This window comes from Telopea speciosissima, chromosome 3 (genome assembly GCF_018873765.1).
Source record: "Telopea speciosissima isolate NSW1024214 ecotype Mountain lineage chromosome 3, Tspe_v1, whole genome shotgun sequence".
Classification (NCBI taxonomy): domain Eukaryota; kingdom Viridiplantae; phylum Streptophyta; class Magnoliopsida; order Proteales; family Proteaceae; genus Telopea; species Telopea speciosissima.
This window is the reverse complement of record NC_057918.1, coordinates 14,328,800-14,345,248: the sequence shown is the minus strand read 5'-3', so window position 1 is coordinate 14,345,248 and position 16,449 is coordinate 14,328,800. Positions and strand designations below refer to the sequence as shown.

Here is a 16,449-nt window from a genome sequence, read left to right as displayed (position 1 = left end):
TATATGGTGAGCCCTATCCAAACTGCGAAGTGGTAGATATTTAGGCCATTCTGATTCTCGACTCTGAGATTGCCCTTTATTTCACCATGAACTCTGAGATTGCACTTTCATCATGCCCCCACCCTATGCTGAAGTGGGTCTAAAATGATTCTTTATTGAAGTTCTGGACTTCCTCTGAAAACAAATGATTTGACAGTTGAGGTACAAGATGAAACTGGAAAAATGTTTCCATTACCAATTGAATGAATTTGGGGAGAAACAGATATTCAATTTACCCAGTTAAAGTAAAACCTTCTCTTTCATTTTTTTCCCCTTCAAATAAATAAATTCTCTATCCAAAATCAATTTTCCTCACCGAAATGTTGTTTTTCTAATCCATTGAGAAGAGCATCTTTTGAACATTTAAAACAGCAGGAGAACCTTGCTTAGTTTTCTCTACAATCTTCTTAATCAATAGCTTTCCCATTTCATCTTCTTCATCTTCGCTATCACCAAGCTCACTTGATCCTCGACTTCTTGACACCGTCTCTTCCCATGACCTGATTTTATCATGAACCAAACTCCTTGATTGTCTATCTTCAATGATCTTACGGTGTGTCAGAGACCCATTTTGCCCACTTCGGTCTTGATGGCAAAACTCACTCTGATTCAATGGATGCAATCCTTCTTCGTAGATATTGGTATTGTTGCTTACTGTTGTTGGTGGGTTCTCTTCCTCAGGGCCAGTTACCCTCATGAATACCTCGTAAGCTTCATTGTATGCATCTAGTGCTTCCCCTGATAGATTTAGAACCAGGGGCCTGGCTATGTTATTCCTATCTTCCCTCATAGTTGGACTCTCATGAGTAGATGATGATCCTATTTCACTGTTTGAGAAGTCCCTTTGGGAGTTGGCCTCCTCTGATTCCAATAGGTGCATCCGTTGTTGACTTTGTTGGAGTGCCGTCTCAAGCTCCATGATGCGTTCCTCCAGTCTTTCCTGAACAACTTTATGAAGACGCAAGCTGAGCTCTCGAGGTGAGACTGCATAATTTGCAGTGTGGGTGGGAGTGGTGGAGGTGCCACTTGCATTTTGGTCCGAATCATCTTCCACCCTGGCCCCTCTGTTGATCATTTCTGCTTTTAGTTCTTCCTTAACAATGTCTGCTTCAAAATCTGAATCAAGCTGCAAACAGATTTCTGAGCTATCAGACTCAACGAAATAGCAATTTAAGTTAAAGTAGCTTACCCCACACACAAGTAAAAATCCGTTTAAACAGGGTAAAGATAAGTTGTGGAAGAAATTGTAAAATTAGTGACTCCTTCAGATAAACAAACATTATAGTCAAGAGAAAATGAAGAACTGTCACAGAGAGAGAGAGAGAGAGAGAGAGTTAAATCCATTACTTTCACTTTGAGTTTGCTGAATAATCCATCATCTAGATCACCAATAGGTTTAAATAATCAACTGAATCCCTTTAGTAGAGATCCCAGTTTTGTTTCCAGAATTATTGCAATTTAGGAGTTCAAAAAGCTTACTTAACAGGGGAAAAGAAAAATCAACAATTTTTCACAAGTCTTGATCATTGATCGTGATTGCTGCCCTCCTTTATTTTTAAAGAAACAACATTATTTGGATATTGACAATGACTACTTGGAAACCTACGAGTTCTCAGTGATTGGAATTAGGTTGATTTCATATCTGAGATGATTCCAAACCCACCCTTTCCTCCTTTCTTCTCTCAAATACCCATGCTAAATACTGTTCGTTTCATGACAAAAATAACACTATTACAACTCACATATAGGAATGCTAACATGACTTCTCAAAATTCAGAAACCAAGTAGTCCTTGAAAATCTTCTTTTGGCAGGCAGGTTAAATGTCATGATCTATGGTCTAAAGCCTCTATAGTCTGTTGATTTGTCCCTACAAGATCCAAACTTGGGGTTGAAGAAGTAAGTAGAGCTAACTGAGAAATTTCCCATTCCTGCGCCTGTCCTCAGGATAATGAAATAAAGATGATATCAATAACGACTGTGACAGCAGAACATGCTGCAGCAAAAACCTCCTAATTATTACTAAATGGAGAAAGGGAGTAATCATTTGAAATTATGGAACCAAAAAACTCCAACTTGTGATAGAATCTTGGTGACTGTAGAGCAGGACTGGCTCATTGTGGAGTCCAAATTTGAAAAGCAAGAGAGTTCTGAAGCATCATGGGAAGCAATATCATTATCACCAACGTCATCATTATTATATTATTTTATGTATTAATAATCATAAACTAGACAAAGTAGTATGAGTGCCATTACAATAAAGGTACCATTATGACACTTTAAAATGACGTTGCTTACTAAATAATTGCCTCAAAACATCTAAAAGAAGGGGTAAAAAGGAAGTGCTTCTCAAACGTTTAACCAGGGTGTAAGTGCCAGAAAAAATTATGGGGCAGAGAGAGAGAGAGAGTACTCCATATGCACCTAAGTGGTGGAGCATTGCCATCTCTTGACAGGGGGGGCGGGGGGGGGGGGGGAAGTGTGTGGAAGGGACATACATGGGGTTATTCTTTAAGCACTTCTTAGGCTACCCACTCCATAAACACTCCCTCCAATGCTGGAGCAGCACCCTTCGCCACGAACTGGCACAATGGTAATATTAAATTTATTACAGGATAGGATGTATAGAACCAAGGGAACTTCAGTCTAAAGGTATATTGGCAGGTGAGACAAGCTCTATTGTACTCTGAGGAATTGAAATCTTCTACTTGTTGATCTTCTATCTTTGAAGCTTCAAGCACAGTCTTCTTTATCATCGCAGTTCGCTAGTGATCACTTCCACTTCAGGCTCTTTTTCTTTGATTGGTGCTTTCTCAATTTTCTTTGGCAATGTAAATTGAGTTCAGCCTTCGCCTTAACATTGTAAGTGACAGACTTCCAATACTCTTTGACTTGCAAATTGAACTTTATAGACAAATGCTTTACTCGAAGGGAGAGCTTTCTTTGGATATGTTCTGGTAGGTATTTGTTTTTCAACTCGTGCTTCATCTCTTCCCAAGTCCTAGGCTCACATCTCCTAACCTTGAGCCACTTCAAGGTTTCTCCACCATTCTTTAGCACGACCAGTCAATCGCAAGTAAAAAAATTTAAAATTTCTGTCAAGTTGTACTAGTCAATATATTCCTATAGAGAATCTGACCAATCAAGGAATGACATGAGTCTGTTTGTCCAACAAAATAAGGAATTTCTGACTTCACCTTCGTAGTAGTAATATCAGTCCTAGCCCCTAGGAGGTGCATAATATGTAGGTACAAAATCAATACGCTGCACTATCCTACCCATGTGTTCAATCAACTGCTTCAACATCTCAATCACTTGTGGGATCAAGGATCTAGTTTGGCATACTAGAGTTACCCTCAGCCATGGCTCTAATACCAATTTAACGGATTCAATCTAACACCATATTAAATTTCAGCATCCTACCCACAAAAGGATCATAGAAGTGCACAACCAGCAGAACAAAGTCCGCGATCTCTCAAACCAGAATCCTTATCAGCCCCAAATTACCAAGTCTCCCTAGGTCCTTCCAATGGTTGGAAATGGGGATCTTCATCAAACTAACAATATATCCTCTGGCTCATTATATGAAACATCATACATAAAACTAAGGGAAAATTACAGGATTAGCTAATAATGGTTGGATATGGGGATAGAGGAGGGAGAACAAAATAGTAATTATGGTTCCAGATTTAGAAACTAGGCTGTATCTTCATATCAACACAGTAGATCATCATCAAACTAACAATATATCCTCTGGCTCATTATATGAAACATCATACATAAAACTAAGGGAAAATTACAGGTTTAGCTAATAATGAGTTTGAATTTACAAAACTAGCCACCTCATGTTTACTTCAACGAATTTAGCCAAAATGAGAATGTGTATTACCAATCTAACCAAAACAGTGCTCTTCTTCTCCTGTCAACCCCTGATACTCCTTTATTATTATTTTTTTAAATATCTCTGCTTCATACTTTCTTTATTTATTTTGGGGAGTATATGGAAAATCCCGTCAGCATATCTGGCAGCTCTTCCTTCTGCCTTGAAGACATCGAAAACTTATTTGAAGGCGATGCTACATCACCAATCCAGAAGGAACGGCATGGTTGGTAACTACCGAATGGGTCATTATACTCATTTTACGAATCGAATCAAATTGAACTTGTGTTATGTTAGCTATATTGTGAAATTTTGAGAAAATAACAGGGGAACGGTCCCAACGGAGCCCCTGTTTTCCTATTCAAATCAAAGAGAGTTGTGATTTGGTAGTTTTTTTGTTTGATAGAATTGCTATTCGTTTAAAAATCGAATGTGGATCAAAATACTCCTCTATTAAATTCCATGCTAATATTTTTTCTTTGGTCATTATTAATTTGAATGATATAGACGTAGAACACGATATCAGGAATAGAAAGGTCGGGAGGGATTCCCTGAGGCCGTGGGAGGGGACGGAGGCGGTGAGAAGAAGATGAAAAAGCAGCAATAGTTTGTTTGAGAGAGCTTAAATTAATCTAAAACAAATGAAGAGGTAGCTAGGACTTGGAGATGTAGAATTTCTAATCTTTTTTTTCCTGTTCGAAGATGGGTTAAACCGCCGAAAAATAATGTTCTGTATTTCTTTCAGGGACATTGTTGGCAGCTTGACAGCAGGGGGTGAGGTGGGTTCTCCGTCGTCTTTGCTTAACCAATTTCTGCTGGTACAGGGAAGCAGTTAGTAGCGGCCGATTCGGAACAGGGCAAAGGTTCCATTCCAATTAGTGAAATGAGAATTGGCCTTGGAAGGAATTGGGATGGGCGGCTGCGGCATATTGATTTTCTTGTTGGGGCAGACGTAGTGTGGTCAATGGCATGGAAACCAACAGATAGCAACTCAAAGTTCAATGGATTTTCCAAACAAGAGAGAGGAGGAACATGTGGGCCCCACTTTTGGAGAGGAGAAGACCTACGAATCACTGGAGTATTTTACAGGTGAAAAGGGTAATCAGAGGTCTTAGAGCCGGTCGGAGGAACGCATTTTGCCGAATATATGAGGGCATGGTAAGGGTGAGCACTGTTTTGGTTAGATTTGTAATACTCAGTCTTGTTTTGCCTAAATTTGTTGAAATAAACATGGTGTGGTTACTTTTGTAAACTCAAACACATTATAAGCTAATCCTGCAATTTTCCCTAAAACTAATCTTAATCCAATGACCAGATTTTTCAGTTCAGCATTAACATAGAATCAGTAACTAGGTAGCAGAATTAGTAACTACCTGTATCACTCTAACCATAGCTCAGATCAGACTACAACTAAGATTGATGGCAGCATATGTTTACCTCAAGGAAGCCTAAAAAATTCACAGCAATCCGATGCTCAGGTGATGCAATATCTTTCCCTTTTAGTATTCCAGAAACACCCAAAACAGAGAACCACAGGGCACTTTAGTGCAACAGAAACTTCAGAAACAAATGGCACCGCAGTACTCCTCTTTAACAACCCTTAAACAGGATTAGCGTAAATCAAATATAACCACAGAACTGCAGGCAAATCAGTGCAAACTCAAAAAAGAACATTAAATTACAGATTTGAAAGAAGAAGAAAAGATAGATGGATTGATGGTTGAGCTTCTCACACAATCCTCACAAGCTTCCCACTGGTTCCTTGGCATCCCACCAAGATAGTAAATTGTTTCTCACAGTCCAGCTGCATCTCACAAGCCATTGGTTATTAAAATTAGAATTTTTCTACTTCATAATATCGTGGGGGTTACTAAAGCCCTTCTCATTATTTATAACAAGAGGGTACAACTCAAACAGCAAACCCCTTTGTGCAGGAAAGGAGAATCCCTACAACCTTAAAAAATAGTAACCATCTAAAGGACTAACAAAATAGAAACTAACTACTTAATTCCATATAGGACTTAAACCCCTAATATTTGGGCTTATAGAATTGGCCCATTACAATAGTAAACTCAAAAATATTAACCCCATGACTCATATAGCCCATTAGGCACTCAAATTAAGCTTAACTTAAACCAAACTAGGTTCATTTGGACCCAAAAAAAAAAACTAAACAAAACCCTAAACGATAGGCCCATCATCTCTTGTTGGAATTCTACAACTTTCCATGGCTTGAAAACAACTTGACCTTGAGTTTTGTTGAGTTGCGGGATCAACTGTGTGTGATGAATATTCATCTGCAGCCCACAGCAGTATTTTGGTAGCTCACGGATATTTGGAATGTAGTCTTTGAGGCGTGGAGCTTTTTCTTCAAAAAACTTTGATAGCATGACAAACTCTGTGCTCAACCTTTGAATCAATATCAACTGTGAATATCATATCCATAGAGTCCTTAACTTTGGGAGCCTTCTAATAACAAACTTGAGGCACAAGCTCCACCTCATGAATTTTGAAGATATCATGTGAAGTGTTCTCGACCATTAGCTCATCTTCCACTATTTTAGTTTTGCCTGCTTCGATCTCTTCAACGTAAACCTCTTAAGTGGAATCTTCAACTTGCTGATCTTCTGTCTTTGAAGCTTGAAGCAGTCTCTTCTTTATCATCCAAGTTCACTGGTGATCACTTCAACTTCATGCTCATTTTCTTTGATTAGTGCTTTCTTAATTTCCCTTGGCAATGTAAATTTGAGTTCAGCCTTCGCCTTGACAATGTAAGGGTCAGACTTCCATTACTATTTGATTTGTGAATTGAACTTTATACACACATGCTTCAAGTTCTCTTCAGCTCCAAATGCCTTTTGGTGGTAATCTTGTCGAATGGAGAACTTTCTTTGGATATGTTCTGGTAGGTGCTTGTTCTTCAACTCGTGCTTCATATCTTCCCAAGTCTTAGGCCCACATGACCACGTCTTCTAACTCTAAGCCTTTCTTCACGGTTTCTCCACCATTCTTTAGCATGACCAGTCAATCACAAACAAGCAAATCTATGCTTCATGCCCTCTGTCAAGTTGTACCAATCAATATATTCCTCTAGAGAATATAAACAATCAAGGAATAGGAGTCAGTCTGTCCAGAAAAATAACGAACTTCGGAATTCATCTTCTTTGTGGTAATATCAGTCCTAGGAGGTGCATATTATGTAGGTACAGAATCAATACGCTGCACAATCCTAGCCATGCGTTCAGTGACTTCAGTCAACTGCTTCAACATCTTAATCACTTCTACATTAGAATCAAGGGTCTAGTTTGGGTTACTAGAGTTACCCTCGGCCAAGGCACTGATACCAATTTAACAGATTCAATCTAACAACATAGTAGATTTCAGCATCCCACCCATGACAGGACCATAGAAATTCACAACCAGCAGAACAAAGTCCGCAATCTCTCAAACTAGAATTCTGATCAGCCCCAAATTACTGACAATACTATGAATCCCTAGCTCTTTCAACTCAAAGTTTGACTCCGATCCAATGGTTGGATAGGGGATATAGGAGGGAGACCAAAATAGTAACTACGGTTCCAGATTTAGAAACTAGGTTGTATCTTCATATCAACACAGCAGATCATCATCAAACTAACAACATATCCTCTGCTCATTATATTGGAAATCCTACATAAGACTCATCTTAATGCGATGACCAAATTCTTCAGTTAAGCATTAACACAGAATTAGTAACTAGGTAGCAGAATTAGTAACTACCTGTATCTCTATAACCATAGCTCAGGTCAGGCTACAACTAAGGTCGATGGCAACATGTGTTTACCTCTTGGAAGCCCCCAACAAAATTCACAGAAATCCGATGTTCAGGTGATGCAATATCTGTCCCTTGAAGTAGTATTCCAGAAACACTCAAAACAGGGAAATGCATGGCCCTTTAATGCAACAGAAACTTCAGAAACAAATCGCACAGTAGTACTCTTCTTTAACAACCCTTAAACAGGATTAGCTTACTTCAAATATAACCACAGAACTGCAGGCGTATCGGTGCAAACTCAAAGAACATCATTAAATCACAGATTTGAAAGAAGAAGAAGAAAAGTTAGAAGGACAGATGGTTGAGCTTCTCACACAATCCTCACTGACTTCCCACCGGTTCCCCAGCATCCCACCAAGGTAGTGAACTGTTTCTCACAGTCCAGCAGCATCCCACAAGCCATTGGTTATCAAAACCAGAAACTTTTTACTTCATAATGTCGTGGGGGATACTAAAGCCGTTCTCTTTATTTATAACATAGAGTACAACTCAAAATAGCAAATCCTTTTGTGTAGAAAAGGTTCTTACAACCTTCAAAAATAGTAACCATCTAGAAGACTAAACTAACTACTTAATCCTGCATTGGCTTATAGAATTAGTCCATTACAATAGTAAATTAAAAAATATTAACCCCATGGCCCATATAACCCATTGAGCACTCGAATTAAGCCTAACTTGAACCAAACTTGGTTCAATTGGATCTAAAAAACTAAACCAAACCCAAAATAACAGGTCCATCATCTCTTCTTGCTGGAATTGTGCATCAACTCTTCTCGGCTAGAAAAAAAACACGACCTCGAGTTTTGTAGAGTCGAGGGATGACTTGTATGATGCATATCCATCTGCAGCCTATGGCAGTACTCTGGTAGCTCACGGATGTTTGGAATGTAGTCTTCAAGGCATGGAACTTTCTCTTCAAAGAACTTTGGTGGCATGCATGCGCTCAACCTCTTAATCAATAGCAATTATGAATGTCTTATCCATAGAGTTCTCAACTTTGGAAGACTACTCATCAAAGACTTGAGGCACAAGCTCCACCTCTTAAAAAACAACATCACAAATGTTGATGATTACTTGTAGAGTATTCTCGATCACTACCTCATCTTCCACTATTTCAGTTTTGTCTACTTTGATCTTTTCAATGTACACCTCTTCGGTGGAATCTATTACTTGATCTTCTATCTTCGAAGCTTCAGACGTTGTCTCTTCTTTATCATCACAGTTCATTGTGATCACTTCAACTTCAAGCTCCTTTTCTTTGATTGGTACTTTCTCACCTTTACATTGTTGGTGTCAGACTTCCAACACTATTCGAATTGCAAATTGAACTTTACAGACGTCAGCTTTAAATGCCTTTTGGTGGTGACCTTGTCGAAGGGAGAGCTTTCTTTGGATATGTTATGATAAGTACTTGTTCTTCAACCTGTGCTTCATCTCTTCCCAAGTCCTAGCCTCACGTTTTCCAACTCTGAGCTTCTCTTCATGGTTTCTCCACCATTCTTTAGCATAACCAATCAATCACAACTCGCAAGTAAACAAATCTAAACTTCCTCTCCTCTGTCAAGTTGTACCAGTCAATGTATTCCTCTAGAGAATCTAACAAATCAAAGAATAACATCTGTCGAGCAAAACAAGGAACTTCTGGCTTCACCTTCTTTGTAGGAATATTAGTCCTAGGAGGTGCATAATATGTAGGTACAGAATCAATACACGGCACTATCCTAGTAATGCGTTTAGTCAACTGCATGAACATCTTGATCACTTGTGCAATAGAATCAAGGGTCTAGTTTGGGGTAGCAAAGTTACCCTCGGTCATGGCTCAGATACCAATTTAATGGATTCAATCTAACAACATAATATATTTCAGAATCCTACCCACAACAGGATCGTAGAAGACTAGAACTGCACAACCAGCAGAGCAAAGTCCGCGATTTCTCTCAAACCAAAATACTTGTCAGCCCCAAATTACTAACAATAGTAGGCCTCCCTAAGTCTTTCAACTCCTCAAAGTTTGACTCCAATCCAATGGTTGGATAAGAGGATATAGGAGGGAAACCAAAATAGTAACTACAGTTCCAGATTTAGAATCCAGGCTGTATATTCATATCAAAACAGAAAATCATCATCAAACTAACAACATAACCTCTACTCATTATATGGAACATCATACATAAAAATCATCTTAATCCAATGGCCAGATTCTTCAGTTCAGCATTAACATAGAATTAGTAACTAGGTAGCAGCATTAACACTCTAACTATAGGTCAGATCAGGTTAACACTAAGATCGCTAGCAGCATGTGTTTACCTCTTGGAAGTTCCAAAATTTCACAACAATCCGATGTTCATATGATGGAATATCTGTCCCTTGAAGTAGTATTCTAGAAACACTAAAAAATGAGAACTGCATAGTACTTTAATGCAACAGAAACTTCAGAAACAAATGGCACGACAGTACTCCTCTTTAACAACCCTTAAACAGGATTAGTTTACTTCAAATATAACCACAGAACTGCAGGCATATCAGTGCAAACTCAAAGAAGAACATTAAACCACAGATTTGAAAGAAGAAGAAAAGGTAGAAGGATAGATGGTTGAGCTTCTCACTCAATCCTTACCAGCTTCCCACCAAGGTAGTAAAACTATTTCTCACAGTCCAGCTGCATCTCACAAGCCATTGGTTATAAAAATCAGAATTTTTCTACTTCATAATATCGTGGGGGCTACTAAAGCCCTTCTCTTTATTTAGGGTACAACTCAAAATAGCAAACCCCTTTGTGTAGGAAATGAGAATCCTTACAACCTTAAAAAATAGTAACTATCTAGAAGACTAGCAAAATATAAATAATTACTTAATCCCGTATAGGACTTAAACCCTAATTTAAACCAAGCTAGGTTCAGTTGGACCCAAAAAACTATACCAAATCCAAAACAACAGCCCGTTAATTTCTTCTTGCTGCAATTCTGCATCAGCAATGCTTGACAAATCTTTTTTTTTGTTGTAGGCGCAGCAGAATTTCCTAAAATTTCTTAACTCAACTTAACGAAGCTGTATCCCAACTAAATGAGGTTGGCTACAGAAATCCTAATTCACCAACGAACTATAGTCAAAGTCATACTTGCATTCAATGTATAATATGATGACAACACACCAACGAATAAATACTGAATAAAACTGCAGGCTGTTATGAAGAAGAATGTTCAGGATCAAAATGACAGCTTACCTCCAAAAGACCACATAATGTTCTCTGAACACCAGATGAGCACATGCTCAGCTCCAGCCTCTCAAGTTCAGCCTCAAGCTCTGCTTCAATTTTACTCATTATCTCTGACTTCTCATTTTCCTTCTGATCATATGGTTCTTTACCATTACAATTTATTGATTCTGTGAGTTCCTGTTGGGGGAAAAAGGGGGCTGGAGGCTGATGATGAATGGAAAAGTGGTTATTTTCTTGGGATCCATAACCCTCATTAACTAGCTCCTTCACAGTCAGTGAATCTTTCATCTCAAGCTCCTCTTGTAGATCTTGAACCAAGTTCTCTGTCTGCTTTAAAAACTCATTTAACCTGTCCACCTCTCTTTTGTTTGTCATCACAGTAGACACAACACCAATAGCGATTCCAATGCAGAATAGAAGCATTCCATTTGGTGAGCCTGATGTATTTGCATTGTCAGAGCGTGACAATTAGAAAATAAAAGATGAAGGGATCATATACTTTATAGCATTTGACACAGAAAGTCAGACACAACAAACCTGGAAATCATTAAGAAGTTCTTAGGGTTAATCAAAAAGCTAAGATGACTATATGTAATTCAAATACTTGTGTCTGAATGAATAATTACTTAAACATTGAAGTCTTATATTCATGATCCTCAATTGCCACACGTCCAATGCCAAAAGCATGTGACCAACTCTTTGATCTAGACTGGAAAAATTATTGGGCACATAGTTTCATGGAAACCATTCGAGGGTAGGAAGCTAATCAGTAAACATTTTAGGGAAGCAAAAGCAATTTGTTTCGGGAAACAATCTGAAAACAACTTGGAAATGCAGTTTTATTAAAGGGATGATCCACAGAAATGACTTGGAAAACAAAATTAAAAGCAGTAAGGAAGGAAAAAAGGGGAGACAAAGGAACGATTAAGAATTCAAAAGAGAAAAGAGGGAAGAACATAACATAGAAAGCTTTGATCTGGTTGGGAAGACACAAGAAGAGAAAAAAGGAACTTAAATGTCTTTTATGTCACAGAAAAGGGGAAAGACAAATGGGACAGACAAAAAGAGGTTCATCTCAAATTAATAAGGAAATCATGTACAATATAGAAATAATTTGGCATTGCCTGAAGGCACCTTGAAAACTCACTTCTTGTATTCCAAGGGTCCACCCCTCCAACCTACCCTTCCCTCTCTGTTGCTTCATGCTCTGCTAGCAATCACTAACCATACTAGTAACCATCAAGGGCAGCATCAGGTAGTTTGTTGCCCCCAAAAGAAAAATACTATACCATCTGTTAATTGTTCCTCATAATTAAAAAATTACAGATAATAACTTATAACAGGAAAGCACTAATGTAATTAGCCCAACCACATTGATAATGTTCTACAAAATAGATACACCTGCTTGCCAAGAAGGATGGCAAATACTACTAGGTACTAAGCACTTTGTGTTTCTATTTTGAGCAAATGTACTCCTTTAGGTATCCAAACATGAGAATCATTTTGACATACAAGTACAAAAAGAATTCTAAAGAATTTCTAATCAACAATAATTGAGTTTTATCCATTAAGCTGTTGCCACATTCATTTTTCTCACAGATGGCATTGTCCAGTGGAAGTTGCTGTCAGATGGAAGATGGTAGATTTGTTTTCTCTTGCAAGTTGATTTCTAAAATAACAGCTCTTTGAAAGAAATAGAAAAGAGACAAGTAATATGCCAAAGTAAGATTATCAGGAAAGAATACCACCTTGTGACTGGAAGTTTTTTGGAGAGACTCTCATATTGGAACAGCCTGATCTTCCAAGGTGACCCTTTCCTCTCCTTTGTTTCAGTTTCTTTGGGAGTTCTACAGAACCAATTTCTGGAAGTGGTGGAATCCCCAGCACTACCTCCCCTTCTGCATATGCTTCAGCTCCCTCCTGCACCATATTTTCTACAGTTCCAAACTTTACTCTGTAAAAATCACCATTTGCTCTGCTGATTATTTGTTTTCCATCTGTTACTAACAATGGCCTCAGAGTTGGTGCAGTCGGGGATGAAAGTCGAGTAAATACATATTCATCCATTTCAACATGCTCCTTGTACAACTGAGCAGCGGCGCAGCTTTCCAAAGAGCTTAGAGGTTTAATAGAATAATACCGATGAAGCCGCCTACTTCTAAGAGAGGTTCTGCTTCTGCTGTGCCTGTTATAAAAACGTTTCTCTCTTGTAGAAGGCTCAGATGAAAAAAAATCCTCAGATTTATCACAAACTTCACCTGTGGCTTCAATTCCATCTACTTCATAATTGTTCTTTCCAGGGAGCCCTGGAGGCAAAGATGATAAAGAAAGTATATTGTACTCCTCATACACCCGCAAATTCAGTGAAGCTTCATCACCAAAGCCACTAGTAGAAGCCATTTCTGTTGCTGAAGCACCAGCTGACCCATTTGCTTCTGACAATCTCAAACCCGAGTTAGATGAAATGTCTTCTCTAGCAGAATCTCTACTAGAAGTAGCATTTTCTCCTAATTGCCTCCCAGACAATCTTTGGAGGAAACATGCTCGCTCTCGAAGCTGTTGCAGCAAAGGCTGGAGCTCGGATTTATCATGTGTTGAGCCTCCGGAAAACGACTCTGATAAGCCTTCAGTTTCCCTCTCCTTTGACAGGTACTTGGCTAGATATCCAGCACCCGCAGCTGCTGCAACAACCCACAAGTCCATTTTTCACTCTTCCTTCCACGGAAAAGCACAACCTTCTTTACTTGTATTCTCGAAAAAAAATCCCAGAAATTAAATACCCCATTAATCTATAAATTTAGAAAAGGAAGCCAAAACTAAGCAGGCCAGGAGCAGGAACCCTCAGACATCGATATATTACCAAAATATCACAGACCGGAATCCCTCATGAAAGAGAGGCAACTAAACCCAATATCATACACATAATAAATACCCAGTGAAACAGGTATCAACATCTACGATAAAGCAGAGCATCAATACATTAAAAACCCAATCTTTCCTGGTATCTGTAACCGTGAACCAATCAAACCCAATTCCAATGATGAAACAATCCGCAGACCCAATAGAAAACTAGACAAAAAGAACCCAAGTTCAACACAAATGAAAGCGACCATCACCTGCAAAACCCATCAATGGAAACAACCCATTTCCCCATAAGAAAATATCTGCAAACAGAAGTTGCAGAAGAATAACAAACTGACTAATAAACAGAAGGAAACAGCTTACTTTTCTCGTCCTGACATGAAAAGTTCTTCTTTTTCCCTTTTCCCTCTTCCAAATCCACGCTGTTAGGGACACCAAACTTCTCTCAACATTGCAAACCAATAGCACAACTCGTAAACATCGAAAGAACAATACCCGTTGCTGTATTATCCACACTAGAAAAAAAAAAAAAAAAAAACTAATCAAGAGGTTCAAAAATCAAAAATCCATCTCAGTACGGAGTATCTATATTCTGTACACGAAAAAAGATAAAATGAAGAAAAGGGGAAAAAAAATTGTAAAACAGAAAAGGACTGCAAAATTTGGTAGGACTTTTATAAACTTACCAAAAATATTAAAATTTATTGTGGGTTTTACTCAGTGTTTGATGGAAATGTTGGAATTAAATTAAGGAAATGGAGAGAAAAAACAAAGGAATATTTTTTGAAGGCTCCCTCATAAATGGGGCAAAAAAGACATTTTGGAAGGTGATTAGGTGATTGCTGGAGCCCTGGAGATATCTCCATGACTAGGGATTTGATTTTCCTTTTTTGTGATCTTTGATAATTAAAGCCATTCTCAGACAACTAAGCACAGCAAAAACAGAGTTTATAGTCGTTGACACTTTAGATGGTGAAGGGGACTTTAAAGCCACCAAATTTGATTGATCGCGTCCACGGTTCAAGGAATTGGTATCGGACTGTCTGAATCGGGTGGGAGTATCGGTCAGTTTCGAAACCGATATTGATATTGGTAGATATTTTTGCCCCTTAAAGATAGTGATATTAAACTAGAATAAATGGCACCTAAGATACCTAACTAAGTAAATTGGATTATAAGTAATCGATTTACACAATTTTTTCTATTTTCAATTTTACCTTTGAAAATAACTCTTTTATTTTTTAATATAAAAATCTAATGGAACCGACGTCACATCACCATCCCCTCTTCTTCTTCTTCTTGCTCCTCCCCTGCAACCCCACCGGCCCCCACCCCTATTACAACCCAATCCAATCCCATCCGCCCACCCGTAACCCCTTACTACAACCCAACCCACCACCACCACACCCCGCCCTCCCCGCACTTGGATAGTTTTCCATGGAACATTTTTTTTCTTCTCTTATTTCCCCACCTATTGATTGTTTTCTCAAACCATGTCACCAGTTGAATTGAAATCTCTTAAGTTTAAAAATTAATTGGTAGCATAAGAAATTTGGGCTGTAGGGTCCCCTAGAAGAGAATCGAGTACCAATAACTTGGTAAGTTGTTAGGAGTATTTTTGTGTGTTTTTTTTTTGACAATATTGGAACAAAAATGAAATCTTTGGCTGTACACTTCCCTCATCTATTTTCATTTGTTGTGCATAAATAATTTCATTTTAAGCATCTTAACATTGGATTGATCTCGTCTGTGGCCTGGAATTGAGCGGCTATTGTGTTGTGCTCAACTCATAGGCCACCACATGGATTTCATACTGATCCAATGTTTGGTAAATGAGCTCCTCGACTGCCTGACATTTTTTATATTTTGAGTGGCAAATTTGATTTTTGAATTGAGCTCATCTACCAACCATTGGATCAACATGAAAATCCATGTGGTGGCATGTGAGTTGAGCGCAACACGATGGTTGTTCAACCCCAGGCCACAGACGAGCCGAATCCACTTAACATGTCTACATTGTATGTTTTGCATAGCCTAGCAATAGTATGCTGAGGATTCAACGAAAGCACCAAAGTTCTACATAACGAAAGGCCTCTTTGGCCAACACATGTATTTTACAATTACTCTTTCTCCTTTATGAATTAGAATTCCTTTCCAAGTCTAAGTATGCTAGTAAGCATGATTAGTTAGTGTGTCTTTTATAATTAAGTTTGAGACATAAGATCAACTTTCTGTGCGGACGAGGTGCTTAACACCTTCCTAAATCCATAACCTGACACTGCCCTATTATCTCTAAATCAAATTAAAGCCTTATCCATTGGAATTTTCTCTCCCCTGAAAGGAGGAGACATGTATAGGTCCTAAACCCTTATCTAGGTGGCGATTCCCAACAATAACATTTCCTCCTCTTTCCTACACCAATAAGTCTATGGGAGGAGATCCCTTAGGGTGGTGCATTTTCCGCACAATGGCAATTCCACTAGATACCGTAATACTTCTACATATGATTCAGACTTAGGATTTTATTTTTGACCTACCATTAGCCTTCTTGTTTGGTTTTAGTTGTGCTCATTTCCATGAAATGCATTAATCTTTGTGTAAATAATTACATCATGTCATCGTGTTCAAATTTAAATCTT

The 16,449-nt window shown here is 38.4% G+C and overlaps 1 protein-coding gene across 3 annotated transcripts; it reads right to left on the bottom strand.

Moving 5' to 3' along the window:
• Window positions 1–282: 282 nt before the first annotated feature.
• LOC122655551 lies at window positions 283–13,711 on the bottom strand. 3 transcript variants are annotated; one of them, XM_043849748.1, is made up of 4 exons: window positions 12,697–13,711; window positions 10,955–11,385; window positions 561–1,165; window positions 283–512 (listed from the first exon to the last, which is right to left on the bottom strand). In XM_043849748.1, exons 1-4 carry the CDS (start codon window positions 13,649–13,651, stop codon window positions 371–373), a joined length of 2,133 nt encoding a protein of 710 aa, XP_043705683.1. In that variant the 5' UTR covers window positions 13,652–13,711; the 3' UTR covers window positions 283–370. The 3 variants fall into 3 exon arrangements, with proteins under 3 accessions (XP_043705683.1, XP_043705684.1, XP_043705682.1); XM_043849749.1 differs by having other exon boundaries at window positions 283–1,067; window positions 1,137–1,165; XM_043849747.1 differs by having other exon boundaries at window positions 283–1,165.
• Between the last annotated feature and the right edge of the window lie 2,738 nt (window positions 13,712–16,449).